Raw genomic sequence first — 27,432 nt, 5'->3', positions numbered from 1 at the left:
GCTGGTCTGAGAGTTTCCATCCTTGCATCCAGACTTCAGCCTCCCTGATACTTATGCCTTTGCACTCAGGAATCTACTGCCTGGGTGTAACCCCAGTCCTCATCAAGCATTGCAGGTCTGAAACCTGATTTTTCTCAAGCAAGACATGGAAAAGTCTTTATGCCTCTTTTTTTCAGTATGACACTAGAAAAAATAGGATTATTTAAATTGCAGCTCAAACTTTAATTTACAGACCCATTGGTGAACATAGCATTTTGTGAACATGAGCAGGTAAGTAGTCTTAGTCATTTAAATTGGTTCGTGCACAGAGAGGGAGAAGATGGAATATGGTAGAAAAGCGAAGTCACGTCATGTTACTAGTTGAGCAGACTCCTTCAGTGCACTCTTTAAATGTGTAGGGGGTAAGATGGGATGAATAGCTGTACCAGGAGTTACCTACCAACTGCTTTTCTGGATAGCGTTGGAGTAGATTTCTTAGGAGAAAGGGTAGCTGCCTGTCTGCCTTCCAAATGCTACCTGTTTATCAGTGACAGTGTGGCATAGAAGAGGAACAACAGTGAGGTGCAGAAATACAAGTCTTCATCTGTAAACCTGTATGGTTGATTGGGGGGTTTCATGAATGGCTTTGACAAGACCTGTGTCTTGCGCTTCATGTATTTCACATTAATCCTCTGTGAAACCAAAGCTTTATTGACAGTCTCTCTTCAATAAAATTCAGATAAATTCACCAGTTTTCCCACCACCACCCCTACAACCCCAGAATTATGTGGTGCCTTTTAGCTTTTCAGGAAGTTACTGTTGGCTGAGCTGACTCATCTAGATGGGATTTTGTTGCTTGCCTGCTGAACTTGCCTGTTTTTGAGATGTCCAGTTGTTTTTGCCGTGTGGATCCTGCTAGAGAGACTAAGTGAGCAGTCTGCCAAATATCTTTATTTGGTATCTGAATTAAACCCGTGCCTGGTCTATATTATAGAGGCAGACGAGTGGGACGCTATTCATAGGCAATACTGTCTGAGTATATGTTTAGCAAAATGAAAATGTTTCTTTAGGAATAAAAATGTCTGTTTGCCACTTGAAAGTGCTGTGGGATTACTGCTTATGTGGTAGTGATGCAGCAGAGCTGTTAACAATATCTTTCTCTGCTGCTTTCCTTTGCTGCAGGCATCACATAATGAGTGTGGGGGTCTCCTCCCCTCCTCCGTCTTATTAGTTGAATATCTTAAGTGCTTCAGGCCTTACTGTGTTTGCTTTAGCAGTTGATATCTGATGGGGTTTTGTGTCCTGAGGGATGGGTATAAAGGCTTTCGTTACTGAAATAGTGGTCCAGATGTTTGGGGTGTTTGCTCTTGAGTTTTCTTTTTTGCTCTTTAACACCTGTAGTTTTTCAGGGGGTGCTTAAGCAAATGAACAAGGGACACAGGTTCATAACGTTTATATCCTGTGCCTAACTTGAAAGTTAAAAAGTCCATCTTAGAGAAGGGGTATCTCAGTAGAAGTAGCAGCTCGGTTGGTATTAACTCTCCAAAAGAGAAACAAAAACCCTCAAGCAGGGATGCAGAGTACTGTCATGGGAAAATTGTGCTGCTGCACTGTGCAAACAGCTGCTGTGACAAACTCTGCATTTCCAAATTTTGGGATTCATCACTATCAAGTAATTCTGCCTTTGCCTTTATCAGCCTGCTTACCCCCAGCAAAACCCTAGAATTAAAGGGTTAAGCACAGGTAGGGAGATGTAATGGGGAAAAATAGTCATGTAGGACTGGTTGAGGGATGGGAAAGTCTTGAAGATGTCCTGCTGTAGCACTAGCCAGGAAGAATCCTGCCTCTGTCCTATGGAATCAAATCAGTCTTTGTACAAAACATAGTTGAATACAATACATGGCTCAGGTTTGGAGGCAAAGCATTGCAGGTGGCTTTGTTTAATGTAGAACGAGTTTCTCGCACAGTAATTGGAGCCCATTCATGGTATTGCAGTCCTCAGCTGATACAGATCATGCCTTCAATCTAAACTTGCTGCTCCCAGTTCGTTAGCCTCTGGATAGGGGTGTGGGAAAGGGGAAACAAAGGACACATCTATAACTAATCTTGACTTGTGTTGACATTCTGTGGGTGAAACAAGTTTTTCCCTGCTTTAAAATGCTGGAGATGACATTTAAAAACAAATTTGCAGGGGGGAAGGGATGGGACCGTGCAGTCAGTTTGATCTGTCCCTTCTATAGCAGAATGCTCCAGAGGAACTAGGAAGCTCTCAGATCATTTACCATGGATGGATTTTTATTTGTGAATCTTTTTCAGCTGGGGCTTATCTAACACAATTGCATGGACCATAGCAAAGTTTTTTCAACATTTGTTGGGTGAGGAAGGAACCTGGGCACCTATTTGTGTAGAGAAGCAGCAGTTCTGTTGCAGGTGTGGTAAATGTTTTACTGTCTGTGTGGTACAAAAGAAAAAACAAGTACTTGGCCTAACCCTGTGAGAGAAATAATGTCAAGCACCAAGTGCAATGAGTTCTCTATGCAAAGCTTGGATGTTGAAATACTGTGTAAATGGCAGCATTGACTACATCGAGCTGATCTTGGCACTTCCCTCACAGCTCCTGCAGTTTAAGATGACAATGCTGATTTAGTGGGATTCACAGTTGTACAAGAAGGATCTCCAAGAAAGGCCAATAGTGTTGAGCCTGTAAAAATATTCCCTCTTGGAAATTATATTAAACAGGCCTTTTTGCATTAGAAATTAAGCTTGTGGTGCTGCCATTCAAACCACCTGATAATGCAGGGTTGACTGTACAGGAAATGAGGAAAATATCAAAGAAGGTTGTGTGGTTAGCCCATTCTTTGAAAATAACGGGAGATAATTGTTTCCATGCTTGCCTGGAACCTGGTGCATGACTCTGGGCAAGCTGCTTCTCCTCCCCGTGCCTCAGTTTCTCATAGTTTGTGTGCCATCCTTTAAGGCTGGAAGCATTCAAGAACAGGAATTACAGAGCTTGTACGGTTCCTGGCATGCTTGAGCCTGAGGCTGCTGTGTGCAACTCTTGTATGCATAATGCTGTTGTGCTTACACTGTTTAGGCTAGCTCTAACACTGAGCTAATACTAGCTTTGGTATCCTGCTTCCCAGTTAGAAAAGGCACTAGGAGGGTAATCAGAAGGTGTATCAGATGTTGTGGGGTGGTTTTTCCTTGCTGAAAAGTTGTTTCAGTAGCTTCATGTTGGGCCCTCCAGGCAGATGGCTTAACTGCAACTAGCCATAAAGATGACTGTGAGTATGGGAGGAGGGCTTGTCATAAAGTGTTGATGTGACTTGAGTAGTTATATGTCTATAAAGGACAGGAAGCCTTCTTCCTTGTTTTCCACCTTGTCTGTAACTGTAGAAATATCAAGGATGTCTTGCTCTGTTTTTGGCTTACTTTATCTGTACTGGAAGATTTCCAAGGGCTTGAGAATCAAAGGTTTCTCATCTTGAGAGTGAGAGCCCTGCCTTTTGCAGTGATCTTGATTCCTAGATGCTTATCAAGAATTGATCTACATAGAGTTAACAAAAAAGGGAAAAAACCCAAACCCACAGCTTTATCTTCATTGCTTGGGTTTCACTCTTCTGATACGGGTGACATGGATGATCCTGGTAGCTCCTTAGTCATCTGTATTCTCCAGGATCAGAGTGAACAAGTCCTAAAGATCTAATGTTTGAACAAGTTTTTGCTTGTTTCTAAACCACTCTTATTGTTCATGAGAGGCTTCCTGCCCACCTGTTTTTTTCCTAGTTCTTACTTAAATTTCAGAGTGTAAAGCCAGCCCAGAAGCACTCCCAGGCTGTATCAGTGGATAAGAGATGGGCTTGCTTGAAGATCCCACCAAAGTGGTGACTTGCATCAGGCTAGATTTAGGAAATGTGCACTTCAACCAAAGACTTTGAGAATGTTGAAATTCTTCACATTGTTTTATCATTTGAAAAACAAACTTTGAAAGAATTGAGTTAAAGGTGAAGAGTTCAGCTCTTTTACTCCATCAGCTGGGTGTTCAGCTTCAGACCTTGAGCCTTGTTGGAGGGAGTTGCTGTTTAACAATGTCTGCGTCCAAAAAAAAAAAAAAAAAACCCCCAAAAAAACTTGAACTGCTAGTGTCCCCTATTAATTTCCTTCAATGATATCTGCAGATGCTGTGTCCTTTGGGCAGCGCTCTCCAGCTGTACTCTTAACGCAGCTTGTAACCAGGGGAGTGATTACAAAGCCTGGAATTTCTTCCCTTGTGCTCCCAGGCCAGTTGTGAAGCCCTCGGGGCTGGTTCAGCGAAGGCTGCAGGGCAAGTCATTGCTGGGTTGTATCAGATGGGAATCCAGCTCCCCAACCTGGTGTAGGATCCTCTTTGCCCTTGGGTTTTTTTGCTTTCTTGATGCTCATCCTCGGTGGGTTGCTCCTTTCTGCGCCAGTCAAGCGCTGAAGCGGAGAAAGGTTCTTGTGGGGTTTCATAGAGGGCTGTGCTTTGGGAACAGCAGGTACTTTTTTGGGTGTCTTGGGCTGTGTGTGTACAGTTTGAGCAAGAGTCATGAGGGGTAGTGTGGTTTAACCACAGCTTCTGCCTATTCACCGGAAAGTGCAATGGATTTCAGTGCTCTGAGGGTTTTGCATTTCTGTATTAATGTTTACTGAAATGAGCAAAGAGCTATGAAATCCCATCCTGGCATGGGTGTGAATTTCCCTTCAGTTGTAAATCTTCTTTAAAGGGATTATAATTTTTAAATATTGAGAGAGATATGTAGAATACTTCCTTTGCAGAGACTTGAGGTGAAAAGACTTGGTGTCGGAAGTTACCGCTGTGGACGCGTTAACTCTTTTTGCAGGAGTGGCTGAGGGTTGTGTGTATTGTTACCTTTTAATCTGCCTATAAATTCCAAGTTCATTTTCCTCTTTGAAGACCCTTAACATTCCACTTGTTCTTTTTCTCTACCCATACATATCAATTGTAACCGGTTGTCTTACTGCATTCTTCTTTCCCATTGCAGGACTACTGAACGTAACTTTCCTTTCTTGCTTTTGGGATAAAGTGAGATTTTTCTTTTCCTAGAAAATGCAAACCGTGTCCAGCCTTCAAAGGTTGCTTGTAGTCATCCTGCTGCCCGTCTTGTACAGGAGATGCTCTCTGCATCCCTCCTTGGCTTTGTTTTCTGGTGGGGGTTTATGTGGAGACCCCTGAGATGGTGTGGATTTATAGCCTCCCTTGTCTTTTGGTACCTTAAGTAAGCATGTTCTGGCAGGCTTCTCTGGATCTCCTACTCCAGTTCTGGTTAAAGCTTGAGATCTTCCCCTTGTCTTTTCCACTTAAAAAGACCTGTCTGTAGCTGTCTTTGTGGAGAGGATATTCTTTTTCCCTCCAGCTTCTTTGAACTTTCATCCCAGTGCCTCTCCAGCTCTTGATTGTGCTTTTGTTCCTGTCTTGGAAGCTAAGTCTGACCATGCCATGAGTTCCTGTGAAATACTTCTATTTTCTAGCATGTTTGTAGGTTTCTGTAGTGTACTAAGCACAGGATTTTAAATTTCACTAAGAACAGGTAAAACTGCCTGTTCATCTCCTTTTAGTCTTTCTGGGATTCCCAGAGCAAAAGCATTTATTCGTTGCATAATCCTGTGTTGGTTTCAGATTGTGTGATAGATTAAGGTCCTCTCCCGGAGTCCTTTTGCAGAAGTAGCATGCAATAGCAGCACTTTGGTGTGCCGCAAGGAAGTGCCTGGGCTGACTGTGATGGTTGCAAGCATGGTTTCTTAAATCTCCACTTTTCTTCTGAATGTGGAGAGAGTGCAGTAAAGGCACAATGTGGAAAAAAGGCAATTCTTTACCTGTAAAGATTTTTAGTCTTTGCTATGTTAAAGATTGGGACTGTTCAAAAATAACTGGTTCTGTTGCATTGCCTCAGTGCAGCAGTCAGGACATATGCTTTCCTTTACCTGCTCCATCTGGAAAAAATAATTAAAACTGAGGATATCTTTCTGAAGCTTGTTTGCTGCTGAGAATTTTTATCCTATTTGGTAACAACCTGTCAGGTAACTTGATTCACCATGATGAAACTGCAAAGAAATTGAAATGAGATTTAAATGGGTTATAATGTTGAAGCTTCAGTTCTGATCTTTATTTCACTAACACTTCTGCTTGTCACTCCACTGGAAATGCCTGGTTAAAGTGGTTTTGATCCTCAGAGGAGATATGTTTTCTGATCAAGTATGATCTTGTGGAGTGAGGTTAGAGGAAGTGCGATTCCCTGACGTGGATTGTGGATCCCTGTTCTTGACATCCTCTGGAAGTCCTGTGCATGTCTCTTGTCCAGTTAAATTTTAAAATGAGGAGAAGGGAAGACACTGGATTTCTTGCTGTGTACCAGCCTTTACCTCCTGCTCTGTCAGATGGGAGCCAGCGAGCTCGGGGTGATGCTATGGCCAAGACCTGCTCTACACCAAAACTGTTGGTTAGAGCTGTAACTCATTAAGCAGTACAGTCCTTAAGATGAACACAAGATGCTCTTAGTGCTCTGGCATGATCAGATAGCTTATTTCTTTTCTGCTGTAGGAGCTCCTGCCCTGGTAACCACCACAGCAATGCCAGCATTGTGTCCCTTCCGCTTGTCCCACCTGAACTGTGTCTGGGTAGCTATTGTGCAAAAAAATGTTTTGTATAGAGATCTCCCATCTAGATTGTCTAGGAAGATGCTAAAGATTAAGGAAGCAGTGCTGGGGTGCAGTAGGGGACACTGATACACATCCAGCAGCCCGGTTTGATGTGAATATTTTATCTAAAAGAGATGTTTCTGTGTCACAGAGTCCTGCTGTGGTTTGACAGGCCTGTGAGAAATTCAACTTAGGCATTTATGTTATCTTACTGCCCCTATCCCCCAAATCAGGAGTATCATCTGAATAAGGTGATGTGTTGTAAAGATCATTAAAAGGTATAGATGGGGGAAGCTGATACAGAACTTAAATAATTAGAAGTAATTTCTGTTACACTGGGGTGGAAGATATTTGCATAAGTTAGTTATTGACAGAATTGCTTAGGTTCCATCTCAGCTGAACTCTCCCTGACAAATTCTCACTTGAGAGCTTACAACTCTTGCTTGAGCCAATAAACTGAAAACTGCATCCGAAAACCATTAGGTACGCCTTGATATTACAGAATGCAGGGAAAGCTTCCCTGCATGGTGAAGCCTCAGGCAGCCCATTGTTCCATGGTTAACTTGAAAGCTGATTATATTCAAACATGGACTGGTTTTTTTATGCTTCATCACTTTAAGATAGACCTTTGAAGGGGCATATTCAGAAAATGTCAGGGTCTGAACAGTATGTCCCTAAATTTCTAAACATTCTTCTGATATTAAAGGGTCAGTTTCCCCAGGGTGACATCTGGAGAGGGAAGGAAATCAATTTTACAACTCTAAAGAAAGTAGTAATGGGAATTTTATTTTTGCTTGCCATTGTTTTTTTGATTCAGCTGTAGGTATTCTTTATTGAAAAATGACCCCCAAAATTTTTAAAAGTTTACTGAAGACTTCTGTTTTCTCTTTTTAGATGCAGAGATTGGCTGGCCTAGAGAGACTGTTTAGGAAGCTCTGAGCTCACTGACGTTGATGTGTTTGGGAAAGACTAGGGACGCTGCAAATCAGGAACTCCAGTACTGACAGTTTGTTGCTTCTAAATGCATGCATTGCACCAGCCTCTAACTTGTGGCTGCATGAAAGCCTCATGCAGCAATTGGAGGCAGCCAAATGGCTCCTGGAGATACGACGACGGTTCTGTTATCTGCAGCAGCTTTACTGTCACATGAAAAGTAAAAGTGCCACAACCTGACACTTCTCAGCTGTGGAGCTGGCTTGGACCAACTCCAGAGCTCATGGCCAGGTGGCAGCTGTGCAGGCTCAGTGCGGAGGGATGATAATAGCACGGAGCTGTAAACAGGACGCTCCACCCTGCCTCGGCGCCTCGCACTGTGCTGTGCACGCAGCCTTTGCACCATAAGGAGGGGCATCCCGCTTCCAGCAGCACCCTGCTCTGCATCTCCCAGCTGCCCCCTGCCCTTTGGGCTTCCCGGTGCTGCTTAAAAACAAACTGAGTTGTTGGGTAGCAAGTACATGAGTTGTACTTCATGAAAAGGAATGACAGTTCTTGCTGTTCGTACATTAATAGCTTTAGGTGTTCGTCAGCCATCGTACACAATTGATGCAGTTGTTACTGTAGGAGGCCACGTCTCCTCTGCTCTTGGTCACGTCTGTTCTCAAGGTCCTTTCAGACTGGTTTTGACTGTGTTGCCCTGTTGAAGGTTTGGAGTACAGAGGTGACTCCACTCGCTCTGGATGCGATGGTTATATCAAAGGGGGCCTCTTGGAGAGCTTTGTGGGGGACGTGTGCTGCCAAAGCATTGTGGGAGAGGGACTGCCATATCGCAGCAGCTTTCAGTTCTTCTGCCAGCAGTCTAGTTGGGGAGAGCAGCGTGAGAGGAAGAGACAGCTGAAGTCATACGTAATGGAGATGCAAGTAACATAGCCTGTGGGGGCAATGAGGCACTGAAGAGGAAGCTGCAAATACTAATGAGTTTCTAAATTAGAGTTAGTGGTAGCTGTCTTACTGTTAACTGTTGGGAGCAGGGAGTGTGCCTTGAAATGCCAGCTGGACCCAACACAATAAGCCTTTAATCCAGTGTGGACCTTCCGAGGTGTGGCTGTCATGCAAGGACTAATGCTTCTCTTGCCCTCCCACATGGCTTTTTGTTCCTACCCTTTTTTCACCTAGAACTCAAATTCCACTGCTCAAATGGTATTTTAGCTGATAAAAAGATGTATTTAACAGGCCATGTCCCTGGAACAGTCTCAGCCATGAGCCTGCAGTGGGTGCCCCAGCACATTTGTATACAGAGGTATTTGGCAAACACAACATAGTGCTTAACAGTTTTAATGCTGGTTTTAGTGTGGTTAACTCAGTACCTGCCTGCCATGCCCTCGTTTTGGGGAGGAAGGGAGAGAATATCTGTACACAAAGCACCTGGAGCAGAGCTGTGCATGGCCTTAATACCTTGCCAGGAGTCCACAGGGCTGGTTCTAATGTGTGTGGTAATTTGCATGTCTAATCAAAATGAAATGCAAACAAACCTTCCTGCTGGCTTGAACTTGCCTCTTTCTTGCTACCTTTTTGGTTTTGGCAATAACACCTTTTTTCAGCTGCAAGGGTGACGACAGGGTTGCAGAAAAGGGCAGCTGTGCTGCCTGCTTATGGGCCGTGCGTTGATCACATCTAGTTTGGAGCTGGCCAGGATGCAATGGAGGAGACGGGGAGGGCGCAGCAAAGCATGTGCTGCGTGCCTCCCTTTGCTGTAGCCTGCCAAGAGACACTTGGCTCTCCATCCTTGCGATGGGATTGCACTGGTGTGCATCATTGCTGACACGCAAACTTAAACTAGTCTTATTTACAAAGCATTGCTGTTAATCATGTTTCTAGCTACTGTTATGAAAGTAATGTCTGAACAGGCAGTGCGGCCATCTCGTGGAAGCTGGGCAGATCCAGAGCTCCTGGATTTGAGCTTGGGCCCTGCCAACGATGGGTTATGACAGTCAACAGGTTGCACGTCTTACTTTCTGATCTTTGCTGAATGAATGCGCACACGTACCAATGACACCAAGCACTCATGCAGTCCTGCTGGAGGATCCAGAACTTTGCAGATGTGTTCTCTTGGCCTCCTTGAAACTGGAAGCGAGCATGTTTCCTTGGGGGAAACTGAGGCACGCAGCTTCCCTTTTGCTGTTGGATCTTACCATGAGCAAGAGCCTGGGTTCTCTGACTAAGCACTGTGCTCCAGCTAGTAAGAAATATGGCCTTATAGACAGCATAGTGATTTGGGTTTTTTTCCTACAGCGCTTATGCAAAAGCAATGTGGACATGCTGAGTATTTCATTTGGTTGTGTAGCAGCTCCCTCGACTTCGACTGGAATATCTAATCAATGATTTCAAGCAGGCACTTAAGGACTGCAATAAAATCTCTGCTTCTAGAGAAGCAATCTCTTGGTGATAAGCATGAATACAGCTCTCTGCAGTGGAGTGGAGGAGTGAGTAGGAGGGCAGATTGGGCAGTCAATCCACCAGCACTTGCTGACCCACTCTACTGAAGTGGTGTTTCTGTTGCTGCTTGGTTTTCGATGGCTGACCTGAAGCAGCAAATCTGCCTGTGCTGAGGCTGGGCAGCCGCATGGCTTTGACAGGGAAGAGCTGCTGCTGTTGTGAGAGTGGGAACTCACTGGGCATGTTAGAAGTAATAGGACTCTGGTTTCTGAAAAATAAATGGACTTTTCCAGGCTCTGTGTGCTAGTTCCCTTCTTGTGATCTTTGCAGCGCATGCGGGCTTGTTAATTGTGATAGCTGTTGCTGAATCTTGGCTTTGGAAGCCTAATTTTCTTTTCTTTTCCCTCTTGTCTAGCTAGCGTTCCCTGTGCTGCCGCTGTTGAGAAGACCTGCCGTCCCCGGCAGCCCCGCGTGCGGCGCACCTCTTCGCTAGACACCATTGTGGGCTCGTACCTGTTGGGACAGTGGCCAAGGGATGCTGAAGGAGCTTCCACTTCGTGCATGAATGACAAAGCTACCCAGGTATAAGCACCTGCAGACTGCCCTTGAAGTCTCTGGGCCAGGAGAGGGTTGCAGAACTGAAACGAACTGTGTAAGCGGGGGATGAATAGGGAAGGCATTAAATTTCCATCCGTCCAGCTGCAACTTTCTAGGAAGGCTTTTTTCCCCTTTTTGCTTCTCAGCTTCAATTGATTCCACTTTGGTGCAGAGTTAGAATTTCCTTGGCCTTGTTTGGAGGCAGATGGCCTCTGGCTTTCTTCTCCAGTACTGGCTCAATGCTACTTTTTTTTCTAGCTTGCAGTTCTGGGCCAAGTCCTTATATAACACTCGCAGGCTGTGTGCCACACGCTGCAAGAAGTCAGGGGTGCTCCCGCAGAAGGGATCATGAGCACGAACGGCACAGCTCTCTACTGTAGAATGGAAAAGCTCCAGACCTCTAGGAACTCTTAGCAACCTGTAAATATTACTCTATGGCAGCAAATAGTGCTTGCCTATCTGCAGAGGTGAAAGAATTTAGAAGGATAAGAGCATCCGTTTGCTTAAGTCATTTATTTAGCACATTCAATCTCTGTTAACTTGCTGTTTGATCTTTGGTATTCAACAATTTATTACTAGGCTGTTTGCAGGAAATTCTCAATTGGATTCCAACTTCCATTGTCCTTCTCCAAAGTATTCTTGCCTGCTTTTGTTTCAGTTCTAGTGCCCAAGTGCACTGCTGAGGGCAGAGGGCATGCTGGAAAGGAAGGGAAAAAATTTGTCTAACTTTATTTCTGAGTCAGGGAAGCACATTCTTCCTTTCTGTCTTCATCAGCAATGGTGGGAACACTTAACCCCAGTGTTCTGGGGCTAATTAGTTTTTCTGCATGTGGCCCTTTTGGGGAAATAGTTGGAGAAGAGGGGCACCTCCTTCTTCCCAGAATGGAAGATACCACTATGTTAATTCAGACTCTGCTGAGCATGGAGCTGGTCACTCCTCTCTGCAGTGAATAGGCCAGGTGTGCTGCAGTCTTTCATCAGTTATCTACAAGTGTCTTGCAAATGCTAATTTTACCTTGCAACATGCCTGTAAAATGAGCAGTGATCTCCACTGTTTCACACACAAACCTCTGTGTGGCAAATGACTTGTCTGTTGAAAGCTGGGAATAAAGTCCTTGGTTCTAGACTTCCCTGTCTATTAACAAAATGTTCTTCATCGTAACCTCCAGGACTTTGCCACTCCTTCCATGTTTTCAGGCTCAATAGTTATCAAACTTGGGACTTTCTCTGCTAGCCAGTACATGTTTACTTCCTTCCTTATTCAGCTACTGATCAGCTGTTTTGCAGAGCTCTGTAGATTTGCTATCATAAGGTGGTTAAGTGAGAGATACAACTGCAGGTGCTCAGTGTGGGGGTGAGGATGGCAGCACTATACATGATTGGAGCGTGTGGCTTTATCTTGATGTGCAAAGCATTTTTTTCTCTCCTTTTTCTGAGGAAGCGGTTTTGCCACAGTTAGTACAAAAGGTTCTGTAATTTCCTTCTGCCTTGACAGTCTGCCTGCGAGAGGTGGGACGCATATGTGCTCTTCATTTTCAGGCCTTCCTATTGCACACAATGTCTTTTCTTCCTTTTTAGGCCCTAGTTTTTTGTTAGCACTGGTGCAGTGCTCAGTGCTCTGAGTGTCACAGCAATAGCCTGCAATAAGTGACTTCTCAAACAGGGCTCAGGAGGCTTCCAGCGAGTTGTGGAGAGTTTCTGTCACGTCCTGCAAAGTGGGACTGTTGTTAGCAGCTGGAGTTCAGCTTCCCACGGACTTGCTTCTTGCAGTGATGTGGGATAGGGCTGTGGTCTTGTCTTTTAGACCTTTGCCTCTTCTCCTTAGTGTTCTTATGTGTGATCTACTGGGATATAAAATGACACAATATTTTGGGAAAACGGCCAAATAATGATGTTTGAGTTGTTTAGGAGAGAGTATTTGAGGTAGGAAATGAGATCAGATGTGCCATGTGCTGAAACTGCAAGGTTGGTCTTTGCCATAGGATTTCCTATTGCACTGGTCTGTTCCTCAGCTCTGTCTGGCACGGTTCAGGGGTGGCACGGGGATGGCTGTGACCAACTGCTCTGAGTTTAGCAGGACTTCAGAGCAATGGTTCACGCTAAATGGATTTCTTCTCTCAAACCAAACTGAACACTAAGTTGAAAAGAACTGTGCCAGGATGTCTGCTGTTTACAGGCATTGCAAAACAGAGACCTGGACAACAAATGGTTTTAGCTGTAGGGAACGCGGTGTGCTCTGCTTACAGTGGTGTGTGTAAGGAGGGGTTTCATTCAGAACCTGTTAAGTCAGGAGAGGCTTGGATTTCTGCCTAGAAATCACCTGTATCCCTTTACAGAAGGGAAATCTGGTACCTCTCTAGGTAACTTGCCTTGTTCCTTTGGTTTAAATAGATTTTAAAACCTGTTTTGAGAGAAGAGGCTTCTGTCATCCCTGTGACTCAATGTTGTTTAGAACAGCTGCTGTTCTTGCAGTAGCCTCTGGGGAGATCAGTTAAGCTGCTTGGAGAGTAACTGTTCTCAGGCCCTTGCACCTTCTGGCAGCCTGTTGCTGAGGATGGAGAAGAGGAGTATCATCCAAAGCCTCCCACAGAAATGGCAGGCAGCAGTGACACAGGGTGAGTGTTTTGAGAGGCACTGAAATGTGATGTTGGGAAAAAATGATGGCTGGTCTTGAAAATGGTGTGCCTTGGGAGTGTTAAGATCCTGGAGTGTCTGCTGAGATGGCTGAGTTCAGTGGAAGGAAGTTCACACCCTTTGCTGATCAGATTAACAGCCCTTTCTGATTTCCATTGATATTCAAAATGTAGCTGTTGCTTGGAAAACAGCTGTGTAACGTGGTGCTGAGGCTGTTTTTCTGCATGAAGAGAGTCAGCTGAGAACTGCCAGCCCTGCAGATGGAGGGATGTGAGCTGGAGAGGCAGCTGGGTTCTTCCAGTGCTCCAGCAGCAGCAGCAGTCAGTCTGCAGGCCAAACTCTGGTTTTGGTTACGCCTTTGAACTCCGATACGGGAGCCTGAGGACTCAGAAGCAAGTTGTGTGTTCTCACAGTTGGGTGAGGCTTTTCCTCTCGGTAATGCTGCTTCGTACAATGAGTGCCTGAAACCCTACGTCACTGTTCATCAGACGGGAGCCTGTGCAAGCAGTACAGGGCGGTTGTGGTTGTTTCTCTGCAGTAACAGCTTGGTGCCCTTTATCTCGTCAGGTACTTGTGATTAAGCCGCTGACTTCTGGGAAGTCACTTGCCATGTAGGTCTATGAGGTCCAGTTTCCAGATAGGCACAAATCTGGCCAAAATTACTTTATTTTGGCAAACAACGGCTATCTCTTGATGCACGTTACAGAGTATTGTATTAATGGGGGTAGAGTGGAATAGGACTGTGAACAGGCAGTAGTTGATCACTTATTCTTAGGATTCTACTGGTTTAGAGACTGGTGGTAAATGTCGTGATTATCCTCAGCCGTGTTTCTCATCACTTCAGACTCCAGTGTCCTGGCATGATGCAGAAGTGGGGAAAGCCAGCTCCAGTGCTCACAAGCGTTCTGCTTCTTGGGGTAGCACAGATCACCGCAGAGAGGTAAAATAGACCACTCCCAATGTTTGAGCAAGATCTGTGTTAGTTGCTAATGTACAGGAGGCTCCTGCTTGCATGGGAGGGGAGCGGGAGGACAGGATACTACTGAAGATGAGACTTTAGCCCTTGTTCTCATCTCTAAAGCTCTGTGATTCAACTAAAGACTGATTTTGTTGGCTTCCTCTAGCAGGCAGCTATTGTAAAGTAGCTCCACTGAAACCCAGAGTGTTGCTCGTCAGTGTCGAGGTGTATGTGGGTTCCAGTGGGGCCTGGTTCCTAATGCTCTGTAGGTGGAGGATAACCCAGATCTACTAGAGGAAAGGCGCTGGCCACATCGCAGCAGGGGAGTTTGTGATGAGGCCTTGCGAGTACTTCTGGTCCACCCTTTGAGAGGTGGCTGGAGCTGCTGCTTGTGTGATTGAAACCGTTGCTATTTAGGTACTTCCTTGTGGGTTGGAAAAGCGGGGGAGGAGAGAGACAAGGCACCATCCTTTTTGGTGGAGGTGTGTTGGCTTGTCTGGTTCTGTAGCTGAAACTTTGTTTGCTAGATTGCCAAACTGAAGCAACAGCTCCAGCGAACAAAGCTAAATGGCAGAAGTGGCAAAGAAAAGGAGAAGAGCTCCCCGCTCCAGGGGGACCATGCTGTCCTTGGATCGCTCAGGGTATGTTCTTGTCTCCCCCTGCTCTGCTGTCACTGTGTGTCCTAGTGAGGTGGAGAGCAGGCTCCTTTGGGCAGGTGTCCAAGCTGTTCTCAGACTTCTGCTCTGATGCCTGAGAAGAGAGAATCTTTTTTTTTTTCTCCTCTTCTCCCACCTCTTCCACATGTCCCTCTGCTTTGATCTGCAGTTAGTGAGTCTGCATGACTCTGCTGTCAAGTCTTCTCCTGTCAGCCTCGTGGAAGGCTTTGGGTGAGCCCTGGAGAGCTGTGGGAACAGGGTGTAACTGCTGAGTTTGTGCAGATAGAACTCTAATTTCATCTATTCTGGATTGTTACAGGACTCTCCTTCAGGCTTCCTTTCTCCATCTCCCATTTTGAGGCTCAGCCCCTGCTTGCATAGGAGCCTGGAGGGGCTAAACCAGGAACTGGAGGAAGCGTTTGTGAAGGAACAGGGAGATGAAGAGCTTTTGCGGGTAAGCGAAGGTCACAGGATTGCCCTGAAACTTCTGAGTGGTCTTGGAAATCCTTTCCTCTAAAGACACTGCCTGTATCTGTTTCTTGGCCATGGGGATGGTCTCTGTGTTTAGTTTTAGCTTGTTCTAGGCATGTTACTGTCTAAATTGGGTCAAGTGGCTGCTGGCTTCCCTCCTTAAAACTTGCTGGTGCTATGAGAGATCAGCCAGTAGTAATCTCAGGATAGATGACATCTCACTGACAGCTTTAAGACACTTAGACTGGCATCCAAAGGCTACTTTGTACTGTGCATTTGTGGGAGGAGTGATCCCAGGCAGCTTATGAACTGAAGTGCATTACAGGGTGCAGAACCTGATGTTCGCCTGCTTGCAGAAGGCTGCCTTGCTGCCTCACTCCCCGAAGTGGAGGCTCTGCCTCTATCTGGATCCAGCACCCCAAGTAGCTGCTCTCTGTAGGTGCAACTGCTGTTAAACCTCTTCACTGGTGACAGGGGTTTCTTGCTCCTCTAAGACTTTGCTTCCTCCCTAGATACTGGATGTCCCAGATGGCCACAGGGCACCAGTGCCTGCCCAGAGAGGCTCTGGAGATGCATCCCTGACTCTGGAGCCCAGCAGTGGCAGCTGCAGCAGCCTCTCTCTTTCTCCTTCCCCATCCGTGCCTCTCCACCTTTCCCCACACACCCCGGTGAGGCTGGCAGCAGAAGAGCCCTCCTCTGCGGCAGACGAGGTGCAGCCAGATCCAAAGGAGAAAGGTAAACAGTGAAAGCGGAGGGGCTGGTAGGTCAGGGGAGACAAAGGGGGCCAGTGCTATGAAAACCTCGGTGCAATGGCTCCTCCCTGTCTGTGTGCTGGGTTGGAAGCTGCAGCTGAGATAGGAGAGAGGGTCTCAGCCAATTTGGCTAAATTGGAGTGGACTTCTAAAGCTCCAGTAATTACCCTTTGAGGTGGGTGGTTTTCAGTACTAGATGGAGGATGTGAGCTGGGAGCTACACAGATAAAATGCTGCAGCTTTGGGGTATTGTAGCCTGCAGCCCCAGGATCTAGAAGAGCATGTCTGGTGTTTAGAGTGCTGTTAGATTCTTGTAAAAATTTCTCAAAAAGTATCTTTTCCCTGCTAGAGGAGGGCAGCCCTTCACCAGTCCTGGCCTTTGCTTCTTCTCCTCGACCCAACCACAGCTACATGTTTAAACGGGAACCTCCCGAGGGATGTGAGAAGGTCCGGGCCTTTGAAGAAGCTTCGTAAGTATGAGGAGTTGTTCGCAGAAGAGAACTCGTGTGAGGTTGGCCTTACGGGAGGATGCTGGGGTGGGGGCAGGAGAGACTTCTGTTGCTGCAATTGCCACCCCTGCCCTGTTCTAAAAGTAGGGAGCAGCCTCTAGGAAAAACTCCCAACAAAACCGTGGCTGTTCAGGCCCTGGTGAGAAGAGTTGAAAGCTGAATTGCTAACCCTCGGACATGCTCAGAAGGATCTTGTGAGGCCTTGCCCTTCCCAGGCAGTAGTTTTTATCGGCCAGCAGAGCCTCTGGAGGAGAAGAGGTGGTTTTCTTATAAATAAGTGTGCTTTCAAAACAAAACAGGCTCTTCATGCTGCTCTGTACCTGAAGAGCTGTCCAGCTCACAGAGGAAGTTTGGCTTTTAGTCAGGCTCTTTGAAGAGTGCACAACTCCAGGTGGTTTCCCGGTGGCTGCTCGGTGCCCTTGTGAGTGTCCGTTCCTAATCATGTCCACTCTGTCTCTCTCCTTCAGCTCCCCCAGCCCTGATCAGCCTTTTCAGCCTTCCTGCCCAGATAAGAACAAAGTGCACTTCAACCCCACCGGTTCTGCCTTCTGCCCTGTCAGCCTGGTGAAGCCTCTCTTCCCAAACGTGGGCCTCCTCTTCAGGGGCTTTCCAGCTTCTTCCAGCCCTGGCACGGGCACATTTACATCCTGCCAGCCCACAGCCCCCAGCCCCTTCCTCGGGGTGCGGAAGGACGCTGCAGTAGATAGCTTCAGCGAGGTGTCCAAGTCTCCTTCACTGAATTACGAACACTGGAAGCGCGGCCAGCCAGAGGAGAACGTCGTCTTCCACAGCTCTCTCGTGGTGTGAAGCCTTTGGGAAAGCTTAGCCAGCAACAGCAGCTCTGGCTCCTCAGTGTGTCTCTGCCAGCCTGTGGAGACGTGTGCCTTGAAGGTGGGATGTGACGGCTAAGAGGCGGCCCTGGGATTGAGAATGACAGCAGGCTTCCTCCCGAGGATGATAGAAACTGTGAAGTTCAGTGTGCCATGGGACTCCGCACTGCTGGAGAGGCTTGTTTCTCTGAGCCTCCCCTGTTCAAAGCACTTTCCTGTGTTCTAATTGTCTTTTGTTTCCTGTGTGATTGTTTTGCTGGTGAAGAGCAGCCGGGCAGTGCTGGGGGAGCCGAGGCAAACTCAGACTCTGTGGCTCTGTGAGTGAGGTTGAGCTGGGAGAATTCAGGTTAGGGATTCCTCGGCATCCCCTCAGCCCTGCGGCTGTCTGGGACTGCTGAACCCTGGGAAGTGGGATGGGGGGAGAAGGGGTCTGTAGGACAGCTGCCCTGGGATGTATTGGAGCAGAAAATGTTGTGTACCTGCACTGTGAAGACAGCTCATCTCCCTCAGAGCGGGCTGGAGAGCAGTGGATCCCTGATTGTGCCTCCCCTGGACACCTCTGCCCCCGCCTCAGAACACGGCTGGAGCTTTAAGGATGCTGTGCAAAGGGGGAGAGCGCAGGTGACTGACTGCAGGCTTCCACGGATCTGCGCTCTGGAAAGCTCGTGTGACTGAGGGCAAAGGAGGCACCTGAGACGCGAGCTGCCTGTCTGGTTTCCCTGCGTGTGGGCAGAAGTCTCCCAGGTGCCTTGGCTGTGCAGCAGGAAGCAGGGAGGGAAGTGAAAACTGGCATTGCACAAAGGTCCCTGCTGGGGGGTGGGGGGTTGTTGCTGCTGTAAAGAAACTACCTGCTGCTTTCCAGCCGTGAGCCTGGGCAGCCTGGCTGGGGCTGGCTCCCTGAGGTGGATTTTGGGCCCTCCCCTGCCTCACTGAGGGGCCAGAATTTGTGCAGGGAGCTGCGGCTGGGCAGGAGTCTGAAGCATGGCTGCCTCCAGCAGCGCTGTCCTGATGTGATGCCTTAGAAAGTGAAGCGATAACATGGGAACGTTGATTGTAAAGCCTCCTGACAACAAAAGTATTTGATTTTGTGTTCTGTTGCAAAGGCTGGGGGTTGTACTGAAGAAGCCTATTTTCTTGTATCTGATGTAGAAACTCTATTTTCTTCCAAAGACACTATTTTTGCAGCTGTTTGAAGTTTGTATTTTATGTATGTAGTGTGAAGCTTAAAGGAGGAATGTTAGCTTTGGAGTTCTTGTCTTGCGTTTAGAGGGGTTGTTTGCAGGTGCTGGTATTGCCAGTTAAAAGGAAACAAAATAAATATTTCGGGCATCCGCAGTACTTCTTTGGGATTTAATGGATACCGACTTTAAACTGGGGGGAGATGCTGGAGCCCCGACCGGGCTGGCAGAGTAGCAGCCTGAGGGTGGGCGGGACGTGGGCGGAGGGGAGGAGCTTCCCAGGCCCCGCCCACCCGCGGGGCGCGCCGTTGCTGGAGGGTGGGGCACGCGCGCGCGCTTTCTTCCCGCCCCGCCCCTCGCCGAGTCGCTCAGGCGACGGCGGGAACGCCAACCAGGTCCCGCCCGCTAGCTCCGCCCCCGCTGGTGCGGCCAATCCCCGCGCTCCACATCGGGTTGCGTCACCGCAAGGGCCGCGCTCAGCGAAGGTCCCCAGGCCGGGGGTGCCCCGGGCGCCGCCTGCCCCGGCGGGGGGCACCCCGCGGCCGTGACCGCGGCCCAGCCGCGGCGGGGGAGACCCCGGGGGGGGTCTCGGTGCTCCCCCCGGACCGTCCCCGCCCGGCGCCCAGCGCCGCCCGTTCCCCGCTCCGCCCGGCGGCGAGCCCGGCAGGGAGGCGGACGATCGCGGCCGAGATCGGGCGGGTCCTGATCGACCGGCGGGCGCAGGTCGGGCGTATGAGGCAGCCCGCTCCGCCGCCGCCGCCGCCGTCCGCGCTGCGGGATGTGGCGCTGGACGTGGCCCCGGCGCTGAGCGGCCGAGCCGCCGCCATGGGAGCGAACGCGAACGGTACCGCGCTGCCCGAGCGCCTCCGCTTACCCGTCTGCTTCTTGGGCGTCTTCGCCTGCTACTTCTACTACGGCATCCTGCAGGAGAGCATGTGAGCGCCGGGGAGAGGGAGCCCCGGGGGCGGCCGTCCTCGCTGCGGGTCCCGGCCCCTGGGGGAGCCTTCCCCGGGCTGAGTCCCGCCCGGTGTCTCGGCGCGTCCCCGGGGGAGAGAGAGGGAGGCAGGCGGCTCCGGGCCGGGCCCCCGCCGCTGTCTTGACCGTGTCCCGTTACTTTCAGCACACGGGGACGGTACGGAGAAGGTGCCGAGCAGGAGAAATTCAAGTACGCCCTGACCCTGGTCTTCATCCAGTGCGTCATCAACGCCGCCTTCGCCAAGCTCCGTAAGTCGGGTCTCGGGAGCGGCCAACCGGGACTTGACACCCCCCGGGGGTGGGCTCCGCTCTGGGTCACTGGTCCGGGGTTCTTCCCCCCTGCCCTGTCCCGGAGGGGACGGTTGCGGCTGCTCTTCGGGCAGAGCGTTGGCGTCGAGCGTCCCTCGCGTGCCCCGCGTCCCCCGCGACGTTCTTCTAGAGGTTTGACTGTTGGCAGCTCCTCCTGACTTTCTTCTTCGTCGTCGTCCTTGCAGTGATCCGGTTTTTCGACGCCGTCAAAGCGGATCGCACCCGGAGCTGGCTCTACGCCGCCTGCTCGCTCTCCTACCTGGGCGCCATGGTTTCCAGCAATTCGGCTCTGCAGTTCGTCAGCTACCCCACTCAGGTGGAGCGGGGATGGGGATGGGGGCAGAGGGTGTTCGTGTGTACGGTTTAGCACTCCGTTACCCGCTAACACTGGGGGTACCCCAAAAACGGGCACTGTGCAGGGGAAGCTAATGCTGTGGAAGAACCGGCTGGTGAAATAACGTGGAGGGAAACTGTGATTTTGACTTATTTTCCTGTAGCTGCGTCTGTGGGGCTGTAGCGCCATGTTTCAGTCAGCACTGGGTGTGTAGAGAGGGGTTAAGATTGCTTCGACTGTTCCAGAAAGAGCATAACAATCCCTAGAGATGATGGGAATTTGCTAATTGGGAATCGGCACTAACGTTGGAGGGCTCGAGACAATTTCTGAAACCTTCACCATTCATTTAGCAGTTGCTCTGTGGTGGGGTTGGGTTTTGGGTTTTTTTTGCACGTCTTCTTTTTTGAAGTATCGGGTACGTTTTGTTGGAGGGGTGCAGCAGGGTGGTCTGATCCCGTAGGGTCACCCCTGTATTGCTGTGATCTCTCTCATCGCCAGCACGTGATGATATGTGAATAGTTAATATAATTTTTCTTTTGCAGGTCCTAGGTAAATCTTGTAAGCCCATTCCAGGTAAGCAAATTTCACATTTCTTCTCGTACGTTTGTGTGCATTACTCGTGCCCTCAACGAGGACCTCGGTTGTTGTCAAAATAGTGCATCTCCCCTCCTGTCTGCTCCGCTGTGGGAAAAGCAAGTGGTGTTTTATCTGTGTGTTGTTCTGTTGGGCCAAGTCAAACTCCCGTGAAAGGGTTCTGGGAGCGGTTTGTGATGTTGCTTCTTTACAGTCATGCTTTTAGGAGTGACTTTGCTGAGGAAGAAGTATCCACCGGCCAAGTATCTCTGCGTCCTGTTGATAGTCGCAGGCGTGGCCCTGTTTCTGTACAAACCTAAAAAGGGTGCTGGGAGTGATGACCACGTCTTTGGCTACGGAGAACTCCTTCTGGTGAGCACTGCCAAGGCACAAATAACCCTGGCAGGGGTGAGGAGGAACAAGCAGTTACAACACCGATAAGGCTGCGTCCTTTGTACCTAAAGCTGATGTGGAAACACTTCTGCAGAAGGACGCCTGGGTTTGAGGGGTGCGCTCTTAAGCTGTGGTATGAGATCAGTGCACGAGTACACGCGCATCCCTCTTAGCATGTGTTTTGAGGCCACAGAATTGCCATTTAATAGGTGATTGGGGTGTTTAAAAAAGAGGGGGAATGAATGCTCAAGATCTTCCCCATAGAGAGGAAATAAAGAATGAAGGTTTTCTTTGCTGTCTCTTATCTCTGTCTCGTCTTTTCTTAGCTGCTGTCCCTGACCTTGGATGGGCTGACTGGTGTATCTCAGGACCACATGAGAGCTCACTACCAAACGGGTTCCAATCACATGATGCTGAACGTTAATCTATGGTCCACCTTGTTCCTGGGGGCTGGTAAGGAACATCCTGCAAAAACCACAGCCACTGTGCCCAGAGACCGCCCTGGGACAGACACCCTGTGGGAAGAGACGTTGCGTCAAGCTCCAAAAATGGGCCTAGAACACTTTTTGCAAATTCCTTTATGTTTTGTTTTGGTTTTTTTTTCTTTGTATATAAAAAGTCGGGGTTGCTCAGTGTAGCTCTGCTCATGCCCACTAGAGGACACCGCTTCACGCAGAGTGCAGCTGCCCGACTCACTTGTGAGAAGTCAGGCTCGCTCTGTGCTCCTGGGTTTCTACCTGATGGCTCTCTCACGCTGGCAGAGAAGCAAACCGTACCAGTGTAGCTTTCGGCTCCAATTAGGGAGTGGCGCTTCTAATTGATTGCTGGGGACTGTTTTGTCAGAATTGGATCTGCAGTTAATGATTGCTTTTTTCATTAATTAACTAGGAAGGTGATCACTTTTTCTCCCGTTCTCTTTGTTTTCCACTGTGTGGAATTTAGTCTTTGCTTTTAGTAGCTGCTGTTGGGTTACAAGCATAAACTGAAATTATATGTAAACTGAAATTAACACTACTGCTTGGGCTGCCTTGGCTTGTAATTCATGCTTTTCATCTTGATCTTTCTTCCAGGGATACTGTTCACTGGAGAGCTCTGGGAGTTCTTGAGTTTTACGGAACGCTACCCCAGCATCATTTACAACATCCTACTGTTTGGCCTGACAAGTGCGCTGGGTCAGGTAAATACGCTTCCCGTGTTCTGCAGTCTTCACGGGGATGTGTTTGCCCAGTTCAGAGAGAGCAAAGTAAGGCTGCTTCACTTTCCGTTGCTTTGGCTGTTGCTTGCTTTCCGTACAGGCTACCTTCAGACTAAAACAGGTTTAAGTTTGTATGCAAATAGTCAGGATTTGAAATAAGATTCTTCGGCTCTGGCTCAATGGCTTTTCATCTGAAAAGAGGATCCGTGTTGTACTTTTTCCAGTCAGGCTGACAAAAGGTGTCTGTTTGTTTTTTACAGAGTTTTATTTTCATGACTGTGGTATACTTCGGACCTCTGACTTGTTCCATCATCACCACGACCCGCAAGTTCTTCACCATTTTAGCGTCCGTCATTCTATTTGCCAATCCCATCAGTACAATGCAGTGGGTGGGGACAGTCCTGGTGTTCTTGGGTAAGTCGGGGAAACAAACACCTGAGGCGTTTCCCCTGTTAACTTAAATAGAGGTGATGTATAGCGAGGGGAGAGCTAAAAAAAGACCCTGGTCAAAAAAAATCTAATAGTACTAGAACAGTCTGGATGGAAGAGGGAGTTAGTAGCCTTACCAGTGCACGGAAAGAGGAGTGTGACTTCTAGCAGATCTATTAGGTCTTTCCTCAACCCTCCACTGGGTGAGTCACTGCCTCTGAGTGCCCGTTAGTAAATCGCTGCTGTTAAGCTGATTTTTCACAAAGTTCCTTGTGTTATGTTTGTTTGAAGAATGTGAAGAAACTTGCTATGCACATGGATTATTTTATCTCTTTGCAGGCCTTGGACTCGATGCCAAATTTGGAAAGGGAGTAAAGAAGACATCACATTGAGGAAATGGTTGATCTCCGCAGTTGGAATGAACTTTTAATTTATTGTCTTGTACCTCAAAATCTGTTATGAAACTGGACTCAGGATAGGTAATCAGAAGGAGAGTGTTTGGATTTTTTTTGTTTTAGTTTTTTAATTCTGAATTGTCTTAAAAGTGTAATACTTTAGTTTTAATTGTAATTAAGCTTTTTTTTTTCTTCTGTAATCAAGGCTGCATTACTAGATCCTAGCAGCAGGATGAAATTCTTGCCTTAACAGGAAAAAAAACCTTCATATCTTTATTAAAGAAAAAGTGACAATGGCCACTTTTCCAGAACTTTAATTTCAGTATCGTTGGCTGATCCTGGGGAGAAACAGCACATCTCTCTCCAAGGAGAGGGCTAGTCTTAGAATTATGTTAGTTCTTTGGTGCGGCCTGGCAGGATCCCTGGATTAAATGCCTGTTGTTGAAGACAACCCCCTCTTCTGATTCATTGTATGATTTTTCTATAACTGAGTTGGTGGAGCAGCCAGTTGGACGTTCTTCCATTAAGACAATATGTGTAAACTCCGAGATGCATTATATCCTTCAGCTGAGCCCTTCTAAAACAGAAGCAACTCTTGGCATCTGTAAAAGTTTACAGGAAACCTGTTTAACCAGTGGGGCCCAAATTAATTCTTTTCATCCCTCCTGCTGATGAAGGAACAGGACCCTCTGCTGCTAAAACCATGCCAAGGTTGTGTGACAACAGCTTCTAAATGTTGAAAGGGCCCTTGTTAATTACCCACCATCATGGTGAGCTTACGAACACCCGCTCCTGAGCACAGGCTAGCTCCCCAGTGTTGTGTGGGGAGGAGTTATTATCATAATGATGCCTTCAGAGTTGGGGAGCAAAATTCTCTGAAGAGCAAACTTTACACATGAAAGCATGTTTCTACCAGCTGTCACTTGGTCTCCATCTGTTCTGTGGCTTTGGCCTTTTGCCCCTCCAGATGGGATCTTGATCTCTTTCCTGAGCGGCTGTTGTCAGTCTCTCCCTCTCCATCCCCTGCTTCCCCTACCCCTCCAGTGTTTCTTACAACTTTTTTGGCCTCAGATTTCGTTTTCATTTAATCTGTCTTACTATCCTATAGTTCTGCTCAAACAACACATTTTGTGGAAAATTAACCCCAGGGTATTAAAAGATTTTTCTTTGTCACCTTCGCCTCTTGGCTAACTTACATTGTCTTAAAGGTCAAGTGATAAGTAGCAAACAAACATGTTCTCAGTAGTAGAGAATCCTGAAGTAAAAGTTTCTGTGACTTAACTCCATGAATACTGCCTGGTGAACACCGTGTGCTGGCATCTGGTACTGTATGGAGATTCTGGCTTCCCTGAAGACAGTTATGCTTTCCAGTATCTCTAAGGTAATGAATACTATTTCCATTTTATAAGAGGGAGCAGAGAAATGGCATGACTTGTTCATGAACACTGTGGCAGAGATAAGAATTAATTAATTATCTTTTGTGTGATTTAATCATAAAACTATCTTTTCTCTGTGTTTATATGACTTGCAGTCCTCTATCTCTTAGCACTATCTTAAATTTAACCAATTCTCAAACTCAGCAACGAAAAGCAGCAAAAAGATTCTAGGCAAACTCTCCATTCTGTTAGTTTTGCAGACTTGTTTTCCCTTCTATTAAATTAGTTATCTAATGTAGGAATAGACCCAGCTCCCCTGTCGGTGTGCAAATACAAACACCTGAAAAATGCATTATAAATCACTTACTCCCTCAACCATTCACTTCCTTGTGATAATCTTGGAATTTCTGTTCAAACATGTTGCCTGTTAAGAATATTTGAGTCATTGCTGTTACAAACCACTACTCTATTCTAGAGCTACAAATGGTGTGCTACAAATCAAAGGGAAATCACTCTATTTTGATTCCACAGAAGCAGAATTGCTTATTAGCAATAATTCAATACTCACTAAAACTCTTGGGAAAGTATAAGATCAGAAATTGAGTGAGATAGCAGCAACCTTTTTCCACCATGTTATCAGTCTGTTATTGGTGATTTCCTTTTTATTTACAGCATCTCAAGCCAAATTGCCTCTTCTGTGTACAGAGACTGCTCTTCCTGAACTCTTCTCCCCCTAGTAACTCTAGGAGAGAATGTGTCTTAAAAAAAAAAAAAAAGGAAAAAAAAGACTTTGTTAATTCTTTTCTTAACCATTGAAAAGAAGCCAATATAGTTTCAAGTGAACTCTTGCTCAAAGCCACAGATCTGCCCCCTTCCCCACACTGCAGCAGCCTAGACGACCAGCAGAAAGAAAGAAGCTGGGAGCTTCCTAGAATCTATTTTCTAAGCCAAGATCTGTCTTTACCAATATCTCCAACTTGTCTGTATTCAGAGCACAGATTTAAAGATCAGTCTGCCAAAAAGAAAAAATAAAGAAGATTTTCTCTCTCCTGATTGCTGCAGGCTCCCTTGACCCACTTTAGCTCTAAAGTCTATTCCTGGTATTGCTCCAGCTTGGTTCTTGCTGCACCTCTGACTCTTAGTAAGAATTTCTTAAAACAAAGGCAGCTCTTGTACCTACCTTGAGCCTGAATCCTTTGGATTTCCTTGGACAGCTTGCTGTCTTCTCTCCAGACCTCACGTACTGCTAGATCCCAGAGGAGGCTACAAAAGCAATTCAAGAAGCTATTTTCAAATCGCCACTGCCTTTTCATCTTGGACAGTTCTAACAACACTGCCGCAAAACAGGTCCCCAGCTTTGAGCTGCTGGGAGGATTGCTCTAATACCTCTCCCCAGTGACAGACTGGTTGCCACATTTTGAGAAGCCTGCCTGGTGGGTTTTGGTGTATGTTCCTGCTTGAGTTAGCTGTCCCTTTATTTAAAGACAGGTAAACTCCAAGGGAACTGGGTTAGGATCCAGTAAAGTTTTCATCTTCCGTGTTACTTTTTCCTATTAGAAATGGTAGCTCTTCTTTGAGGTACCTTTTGCAGAGGGATAATTTTGTTTAATAATTTTTTGGCTTTGTTCTTTTTTTTTTATAAACAGCGCAAGTGTCTTCAGAGGCAATGTTTGAATTTTTCGTGAAGTATCAGGAAAGGCTTTCTTTCAAGTAAGAGATTAGTAACATACAATGTGTTGACAGAACTTACTGCATAACATCTAGGGTATGGCTATGCAAAGGAATCTCTAACTGCTGCTGGCAAGTTATATTTTGCTTATTCAAAGAAGGAAGTGTTCTGTGGTAGCATGTGTACCTATAAGCAGCTCAGAGGTTTCAAGGAATCAAAGCACAGTGCCCAGGTCCTCTACCAACAGTCTGGGCTTCACTGGTCCTGCTATGACTCGGTTCATCTCTACTTTTTTTTAGACATTCTCCAGTTTATTAGAAGGGTGCAAATCTAGTTAAATAAAAAAAGACTACCTTGTTCTTTTTAGTCTTGTGTGCTTGATCTGTCTTTCTTTCCCCAGCTGTAAGCAAGCAATAGTTTTGTGATAATGTCATATTTTCCAAAATGAAAAGTTTTTGTAAAGTGCAAAACATCACCCTCTGCAGCCAAGATGGTAGGTGCTTTGAACACTCACTGTGTAATGTTTTGAGTTTGGGCTGACTTGCCAAGGAGTTACTAAACGGAATGCTTGTGGTTTGCTCCTTCCTTAGCGGATGTGACTGGTCTTTCTCTGAGTAGAAGAGGAAGGGAAATCAGTTGAGTAGGAGATTAGTTTATTAAGTGCCTTAGACGAAGCCCTGCAAGTGCAAAACATGAAGGTCAGACTGAGAAGTTAGGAAGAGATTCCACCTTCCTCTCCTCTGCTTTTTGTTGTCCCAACAAAAGTCCCAGAGTCCCAACTCTGAGTCCATTTATGACTCAGCTAGTTACCAGCAGGGGGAACTGTTATTTCAATAATTTTCTAGAAATATAAGGAGAAAAACAACAAAAAAGCAGTTCCTCTTTAATTAGTGATATAACTGTACTTCAAGTCTTTGTGCTTACAGTAAAAACATAATGTGGAAATCAAGGTCTTCCATTTTTATTCTGCTTAATTCTTTTTTGACCATCAGCAGAGACTACATTGAAGCTAAGTCGTTAGAAGCTTTAGGACAATCACCATCTCTTCTGCAGAATGGCCTTCAGTACAGACAGCATGGGTATAAATAAGATTGTGCACACCTGCATGTCCTCTTGTCCTCATGTAACACAAAGAGCTGGCTTCCTGCACAGCAGCAGCCATTGGCATCA

The 27,432-nt window shown here is 47.0% G+C and overlaps 2 protein-coding genes across 8 annotated transcripts in view; both read left to right on the top strand.

Moving 5' to 3' along the window:
- Positions 1-18,771, top strand: part of FAM117A (family with sequence similarity 117 member A) — a 33,831-nt gene extending 15,060 nt beyond the window's left edge. For 5 of the 7 annotated variants that reach the window (XM_069786558.1, XM_069786556.1, XM_069786557.1 and 2 more), the window contains 7 exons: positions 10,445-10,611; positions 14,084-14,200; positions 14,746-14,859; positions 15,194-15,328; positions 15,858-16,080; positions 16,447-16,567; positions 17,074-18,771. In XM_069786558.1, coding sequence (XP_069642659.1) covers positions 10,591-10,611; positions 14,084-14,200; positions 14,746-14,859; positions 15,194-15,328; positions 15,858-16,080; positions 16,447-16,567; positions 17,074-17,413 — 1,071 coding nt within the window. In that variant the 5' untranslated portion in view covers positions 10,445-10,590 and the 3' untranslated portion in view covers positions 17,414-18,771. The remainder of the gene's footprint in view (positions 1-10,444; positions 10,612-14,083; positions 14,201-14,745; positions 14,860-15,193; positions 15,329-15,857; positions 16,081-16,446; positions 16,568-17,073) is intronic. The other 2 variants (XM_069786554.1, XM_069786555.1) reach the window with 2 other exon arrangements.
- Positions 18,772-19,307: 536 nt separating this feature from the next.
- SLC35B1 (solute carrier family 35 member B1) lies at positions 19,308-23,668 on the top strand. The gene is made up of 9 exons (XM_069786551.1): positions 19,308-19,549; positions 19,735-19,838; positions 20,084-20,214; positions 20,775-20,805; positions 21,020-21,177; positions 21,525-21,651; positions 22,269-22,375; positions 22,654-22,807; positions 23,162-23,668. Exons 1-9 carry the CDS (start codon positions 19,347-19,349, stop codon positions 23,212-23,214), a joined length of 1,068 nt encoding a protein of 355 aa, XP_069642652.1. The 5' UTR covers positions 19,308-19,346; the 3' UTR covers positions 23,215-23,668.
- Positions 23,669-27,432: the final 3,764 nt, after the last annotated feature.

The sequence above is a fragment of the Haliaeetus albicilla genome, chromosome 7 (assembly GCF_947461875.1).
Source record: "Haliaeetus albicilla chromosome 7, bHalAlb1.1, whole genome shotgun sequence".
In the NCBI taxonomy this organism is placed as follows: Eukaryota; Metazoa; Chordata; class Aves; order Accipitriformes; family Accipitridae; genus Haliaeetus; species Haliaeetus albicilla.
This window is presented reverse-complemented; position numbering and strand designations above follow the sequence as displayed.